We start from the raw sequence: 7,536 nt of genomic DNA, 5'->3' as shown, positions 1-7,536 counted from the left end.
CCAATCTCTGCACTCCCATCCTGACACTAAGCCTGTGCTCAATAGAGCCTGCAGCATAACACTGAGCTGTAGGAACTGCTTTGGAAAAAAATGAGCATTAAGTAAATTCTCTTAGCTGCTTTCATGAGCCTCTCTCTTCTCATTTCTCTTTCTTTAGAATATCATGGCTGGTTGAGAGCACCAATCAGTTGTACTTCTCATGTTGAAGCAGCTATTAAGTAGCTGATTGTTGCACATAATTTTTTTCCCCTGGATTCTGCTGCGTTTGACTCCTCATCATCTGGAAATTGCTGAACATGACAGGCTCGTACAGTGTTTGACATTAGGATGGACCCAAAAGCAGAAGGGGTTGCACCTTGTTGGCATGTGAGGATCAATACAATCATTTCCCATTTGAAATGCCAGTGAGAAGAATCCTGGACTGAGGTTGCAGAGAACAGCAGCTGCCCGTGCAGAATTGCTGCGGCAGTGGGGCCGCTCTCATCCTGGGCCCTGTATGTGTGGGTTTGGCAGGGCAACAGCTCCCTTTGATAGGAGGGCTGCAGAGCAGGATCGGCATGGTGTGAGCTGCTGACTAAGGAAATCTGCAGAGTGGATGTGGAAATAGCAGAGGTGGGAGGGGAGCAGGCTGTGCAGCCCCTGTGGTAGCCCAAGAGACAGGAACCACACCTTTGCACATGCTGTGCATTTGCAGTAAGCATTGATACAGTCCCAGTGCTCGCCCTGGGACTCTCTGAGCCCCAGACCTTATGCTGAGCTGAGTGGTGACCCAGCACTTCAAGAGGTGAAGGCCCTGACCCTGTTCCCCATGGCACGATAGTGCTGCCAGACTGGGCATAGCACAGCTGAGCAGGGAGACACAAGGGAGGAAGGCATGGCAGGTGAACCCCCAAGGCCCATTTGCTGTTTGATTGTGCTTTGGAATAGTTGCATTTTAAGTGTTTTTGCAGACCAGCCTGTCAGCCTAACGTCTCTGTGGGGTGCAGGGCTGTTTATAGATGGCTCACATTCCAGGAGCAGTGGCACCACAGGCAGAGAGCAAATATTTAACAGCACTTTTAACCACTGAGGCCAGCTGGCCTAGAGCCATCAGTCTGGCGCTTGCCTTGGCTGTGCAAGCAATAGCAGGGTAACATAGACACAGGTGGCACAAAACAAGACCTGTCAGCACCTCCCCACATGCTTGGGAAGGGGACAGGAAGGCAGAGATTCCTCACAGCCATCTGACCTCCATTCCCACAGGTCAGAGGACAAATAGTATTGCTCACACCAGTTTGCCAGCCTGTGTGGCCATGCAGCCCATGTGACAAAGGCAGCACAGCAAGCTATGGGCTGGCTGCAGTGAGAGTGGTTTCATGAGCTGTGGGTTTAGCCCTTGCCCCTGGCACCTGGGAGCCATCCCACCTGTACCTCCTGGTACCCCTGGAGGAAATGCAGGTGCTGGGAGCTGAACCATATGCAGGCACAGTTCACTGCTGCCATCTGCTCTGGCGTGGGGCAGAGCACAGCCCCACCACACTCTACAGGCAGGCAGCAAACTGGGGAGCAGGACACGAGGATCTAGCAGCTGTTTCTGGCCTGGCTGCACCGGGAAAGTATTTCATTTTTAGTGTACAGTGAAAGCTACAAGGAATTTACAGTGTGGGATTAATGGAATTAAATAAGTAGAAGGGAGGCTGAGCCCCTTGACTGTGGATGTGCAGATGGTGGCAGGCGCTGTTGCTGTGTTGGAGCTCCTCCTGTGGGCACCTTCCCATGCTGCAGCCTGTGCTCCCGGGGCAGGCTCCTGCCCATGGTACCTGCCCTGGGACAAGCTGGTCGGCACACAGCACCACATCTCACACTCTCGCTGTGGAATCCAGCAAGCCGAGCATTGCTGTCCCCTTTGGTGCTGTTAGCAAACACGGGACAGGCTGGCTCCAACCAGCACTGGTTCCTGCTCTTTTGTAGTGCTGCTAGATCCTGCATCACCTTCCCAGGGGAAGATTTTTTCCTTATTCCTCTCCAAACTGCAACTTGTGGCTATTATCCCTCATGTCCTGTCCATCCGGCATGCGTATGGCCCCCAGGAGCGGAGCACCTGGTGGTGATGAGAGCCTTGCAGTGTGGAACTGCTTGGCACGTTAGTTCTTGGTAAACTTTAGGCTGTGTATGAGATTTGACTGTGCTCCTGTTTCCTGGTGTGGTAGGGAGGCTGCAGACCTTTCTTCACAGTTTTCTGTGGAGAGAAGCACTGGTGGTCTGCCCAAACCCTGTGTTCACTTGCATTTCCCGTAAAGCCACTGAGGACACTGCATCTCCTGTGCCTGCAGCCCTGGCAAGGCAGCTTAGGCAGCGGGAGAGGTGCTTGGGTCCCTGGGGGCCAGTGAGCCCAGGAGGTCTTAGGCCCAGGTAGCACCCCAGGAGCCACTTGCCGTGGGTTTAATGGGCTTATTGGGAAGCTGCCTGGCAGGCACACAGCACTCACGTTCCGGTAATAAGAATAATAAGGCTGAAGCGCTGCCAGCAATTGATTCAGAAGCACATTATGTCCTCATTTGAGGCGCAGCGCAGATTGACAGTGGTCAATGCTCGTGCTAATGTGGTTGATTTCACAGGAGGACAGGAAACACTCACTGCCTGAGCATCTTCCTGTCCCCGTGCCCTTGTGCAGCCCCCTGAGCTGCTGTGCTGCCCCCGGGCACTGCCTGCCCAGGCTTTCCACACCTGCAAGAAGTAGAGGCAGGAGCAGGGGCTCAGCATGCAGAGGGATTTTGGAACTGCACTAAGGAAGGGGAGCAGCAAGCCCAAGGCAGACTCTATCTGAGAGTCAAAGTGGCACTCAGGGATGTTTTCAAGGCATTTGTGGAGTGCTCTAGAGTCTGTTGAGGAAAGAGCCTTTTTCCAATCCCTTTTCAATGGTCTGACTCTGTCTTTATGGCAGTAGCAGCAGGGATCCCTGAACTGCTTTGGTGAAATTGTTGCTTGCATTTCCATGCTGGTAAGGAGGAGTTTTACTAATTGGGCTTTTTCTTAATTTGCACTTGCTGTCTTACAGCATCTCCCTGTCACTTTAAAGCAAAGCAAAAGTAAATGTCATGGTGCTTTTAAGTTTGCTCGTGGCTCATTTCCTTCCAATTTCCCAGCCCTTCTGCTTTCTAGGAAGAATGAGTTGGAAGTGTTACTCTGATCAAGTTTTGGGATGAAGCAGTGATTCCCACGAGCCCCAGAAAGGAACAGAAGCAGACTCCTAGTGCCAGGGCAGTTGTGGAGCAAGGTGCAGGGAGACAAGGCACTGCTACTGCACTCAGGGGCTGCAGAGCATTGTATGGAGATGGGACAAGGCTTGCCAACCACTACTTCATGTAAGGGCTCCAACTCTCTCCAAGCAGCCCATCATCCTCCCATTTATTTACTCATTTGTTTGCCTTAAAGGGGGGAACAGGTGTACATTAATTCATCACCAGAGTTTAAATTAAATCATTTTACTTCTAAATGAGTCACTAATTTGCAGGAGTATTTAATTAGAGCCTCTTTGCACTCAGGTGCTGTATTAGTTCTGACTTTCTCACCTGTTTGCCCTCTTAAGAGGTTGATGATGATTAGACCATTTCTGCACATCTTCATTGCACATCAAAGCTATTAACCCTAATGGCAACACCTTGGTGCTCCTCCTCTTCTAGGGGCTCTTTGCAGCCTTGTCCTCCCCCAGGAAATAACCCTTTGCTCTGCTGTGGCAGGAGACAGACTTGCTGTGCAAAGCATTCCGCACCCCACAGCTCAGGCAGCCCTGCAGCCTTTTGGAAGTGATTTGCAGCGTAGATTGAGCATGAACAACTGCACTGAGCTCTGCTTGCCTCTGCTGTTGAGGGAGGACTCACTCCAGCACCCACCTGTGCCCGTTGAGAGTGTTCACAGAGTGCAAGTACGGCTGGTGCTTTCTTGGGTTGCTTCTTCACAACAAGAAGATGCTCACTGATACCTTCAGAGCCACTCTCGGCTCCACCACCTAGTCAAGTAGAGCTAGTCAAGTCTCTGCATGGGCTGTCAGTGCAGACTAAGGTCACCTTTTTGAAAAACAGGTGTTAATTATGTTTAGGCATTGATGGGTCCATATTTTCCTCCTTAGTTTGTCTATTTGTGCTTCTCCTTCAGTGTGCTCCGTATTGACCAGACTGGTGTCAAAACCCCTCTTACTTACCTCTACTCCAGACCATAAAGTCCTTTCCTATTATATTCCTCTTATTTTTCATGCCTTGGATAATTTCTGCATTCCCCTTGTGCAGTTCATGCCCACCATTGGTGGGCATCAGTCTTCCCTGCCACGCAACTTGAGAGTGGGGAGCATCCAAAGAGCTGTTCCCTTGAGCAGCCTATCTTGAAAGCAAAATACAGGTGCCTGAAGGAAATGAAGTGCCCCAGAGAGCCGTGAGCTGTGCTGGGATGTCTCCGTGCCTGGGCAGAGGAGTGTGCAGGGCCTGTGGCAGCCAGGCCAGTGGGTTTGCAGCCACAAGTGGTGCTTGCAGCCTTCACTCCCACCATCCTGGCTGCAGCGCCTCTGAGCACAGTGGCTGCCTGCTTATTACACTGATAATAGAAAATTACAGGTTTTCTGTAGGAAATGTCTATTTACATTCTACATTTCCCAAACTACCTATTAGCATCACTGTGATGTCACATCCTCCTGTGCATTTTCGTCAGCACTGGCCCCTTTACTTGCAGGCAGCCTGGGCCACACCTGGGGAGAGACAGCTGCCACCTGGCACAGCAGTGGCCCGTGCTCTTCGTGTGCTGCAAAGCCCTCAGGGCCAGTGCAGCAATGCAGGCAGTGCCTGTGCTCCATACTCAAGCCAGTGCGCACACCTACTGCTGGCTTCTTGGGAAGTGCCTGCTCCACAGCACAGGAGCAGAGGGGACATCGATGGGTGTCACCTTGTGCACAGCTGGTGACAGGGTGAGCAGAGGGACCATGAGGGCTGTTTATGTCAGCCCAGTCAGAGAGCTGTGCTTCCCACCTCAGCCTTTAGCTCACAGCTGATCCAGAGCTGACAGACAGGCATTTCACTGCCTGAGAAACCTTCTGACACAGCTCTGCCAAGCGATGAAAGCAGATGCCTGCAGGGAGCACAGCATGCCATGCTTCCCTTGGCCTGTTTGTCTAGTGTTTTTGTCTGTGGGCCAGCAAAGTTTCAGAGACCCTGAGCTGGAGCAAGATTTTAAGAAGGTTTTGATGGTGGTGTTAATTTTGGGGGGAAGGGGCTAATGGGATGACTGATTGCTGCTGTAGCTGCTTGTCCAGGGCTGCATGTGCAGAGCAAGTCCCTGCATGAGGCAGGTGTCTTAACTGTGTGCCTCGCCTGTCTCTTGGACAAGACCATCCCATCTCAGATGGGCGCTTTGGGGATGGTCCTTGTTTGCCTTGCTTTGTGCATGGACTGAGAAGATAGAGAAGGCTTTGGAAGAGGCTGCCCGGTCATGGAGCAGCCATGGACTGGGTGCACCAGCACACGGCTTGTGGAAGAAGCACTGGGTGTGCAAGGCCAGGTGGGAGTGGGTTGTGTGCTTTCCAGGCAGTTGCACAGTGTGCAGGCCAAGATTTATAACCACATCTGTTCTCCAGGTTTATAGTGTCTTGTCACTCTATTAACTCAAACGAGAGATGTTTACATTGCATAAGTAGCTGGAGCAGTGGATAGTAACCTATTAATTTTCATGACTATTCCCTGGCAAAAGCTCATAGGCTGTCTTGCAGGACACTAATACTGAAAGCTTCTGGGGCACAAGACACCCAGGGCTTGCTATATTTCAGGAGACTTCAGTTCAACAGCTAATAAAACCGCTAGGTCAAGATCTGTGCAGTCAGGTCTCTCTGGAATGCTGGCAGAGGACCAAATTTCTGCTGATGGTAGCTCCAGAGGAAAGGATGAGCACGCATCAGAGGAGATGAGGACTCACCTGCAGCACACTGCCCCAGTGAGGGGCTGCTTTGCCTGCAGATCATGGGATGCATGTGCCACTAGAAACTGGTTTTCAGTGTGGTCTGGCTTGACACTGCTGCTGTGGACACCCATGGAAGCTGTGTCTGGCCTGGGGAGAGGTGTGCAGTTCAATGCAGATTTCCTGACTGAAACCCCCATGTGCTGCAGCATCTCACTGTGCTGTGACTGCTAACAACTCCTTCCTTCTCTTTCTCTCTACAGTCCATTGATCCCGGGCAGCAGTTCACCTGGGAGAACTCCAACCTGGAAGTGAATAAACCCAAAAACCGCTATGCAAATGTGATAGCCTATGACCACTCGCGTGTCATCCTGACTTCCATCGATGGTAAGAGTAACTGGAGTGGGCACCCCATCAAGGAGCTGAACCTGACTGTAGCAAGGGGACCACCTTTTTCTGTGTTCTAAGCTGAGCAGGGACAAATACCAAGCATCAGCATGATCAAATGTGTGTTCTGGCTGGCCAGAAGAGAAAGGGCACCGTAGAGCTTTCCCAGTGTCCTCAGAGCAGTGTGCTCTGTATGGTTGCCTCTTGGTACTGCTGGCAGCAAAGATGTCTGTCCCAGCAGCCTCCTTTCCCACTGTCCTCCCTGTGTGACTTCAGCTGCCTTCCTCAGTACATGGTGAAACATGGCACTGTTAGTGCCACTGCCACCCTCTGTCCCAACACTATTGTAGGGCCAGTATCTTTCTCTGGGACTTGTCAGTATATGGTCCCAACTAGGTGTCCAGGGTGACACAGGATGAGGGGTGCTTCTTCCCCTGGGATATCAGACTCCACACATCCCTGTGCTCCATGGGAGCCTCAGGCCCTGGTATCCTTAGCACTGACCCCAGTGGCTCCAAGAACACATCCCTGGAGTTGGGGCTAATACATGTTTCTAGTCCTCTTGCACACAGAGGAGTTGGAGCCCAGGCTCACCCATTCTCCTTGTTTTATAAACCAACACCCAGCTCTGCACACCCAGATCTGAGCCCACTGATGGAGGATGAGGAAGATACAGCTAATTCAATGCACCCCTCCTTGGGGAAGGAACTGGGGCCTGGCTTTGCACACAGGTGGCCCTGCAGTCACTAGCGTCCTTTTTTGGGAGATGGAAAAGCCTTTTCTAGTGGTAATGCTCTACTCGTCCTTTTCAAGAGGAGGAGAGAGGGCCAAACAGTCCCTAACAGCAAGCCCTGTTAAACAGCAGCAGCAGCTATGTGAAGGCCTGGCATGTCTGCTCATGGGCAAACCCTCACAGACAGCTGTGGGGTGAGCACGTGGGGGAATCCCTGTTTTCCAGCCTGACTCAGTTGCTGTAAGTAGTGTCTGTGCCTTCCCGGGAACTGTTCCCGAAGCACCCTGCCAGCTCCATGCTGCCCATGCCAAGGGAGCCGAGCACTGCACTCCAGCTGCTGCCGCTCCCCCAGAGCTGCCGGCACTTTGTGTCTGCTGGAGACTGCTGAGACCTGTAGAATTTTCCCCAGGACAAAAGGACGAAGGGTGACCCCCAGTTTTATTTCCTTCCTCTAATGAAATGCAGATGCTCTCTCCTGGGGAGACAATGAGATTCCTGCT

At 52.0% G+C, this 7,536-nt stretch overlaps 1 protein-coding gene across 20 annotated transcripts in view; it reads left to right on the top strand.

Annotated features, from left to right (window-relative positions):
• Positions 1-7,536, top strand: part of PTPRF (protein tyrosine phosphatase, receptor type F) — a 290,739-nt gene that overhangs the window by 266,882 nt on the left and 16,321 nt on the right. For all 20 annotated transcript variants that reach the window (XM_017743501.1, XM_017743496.1, XM_017743495.1 and 17 more), the window contains one exon: positions 6,180-6,303. In XM_017743501.1, the coding sequence (XP_017598990.1) occupies positions 6,180-6,303 (124 nt within the window). The remainder of the gene's footprint in view (positions 1-6,179; positions 6,304-7,536) is intronic.

Source organism: Corvus brachyrhynchos, unplaced genomic scaffold (genome assembly GCF_000691975.1).
Source record: "Corvus brachyrhynchos isolate BGI_N302 unplaced genomic scaffold, ASM69197v1 scaffold48, whole genome shotgun sequence".
Lineage (NCBI taxonomy): Eukaryota > Metazoa > Chordata > Aves > Passeriformes > Corvidae > Corvus > Corvus brachyrhynchos.
Note: the sequence above shows the minus strand (reverse complement) of the source record. Positions and strands in the feature narration are given on the sequence as shown.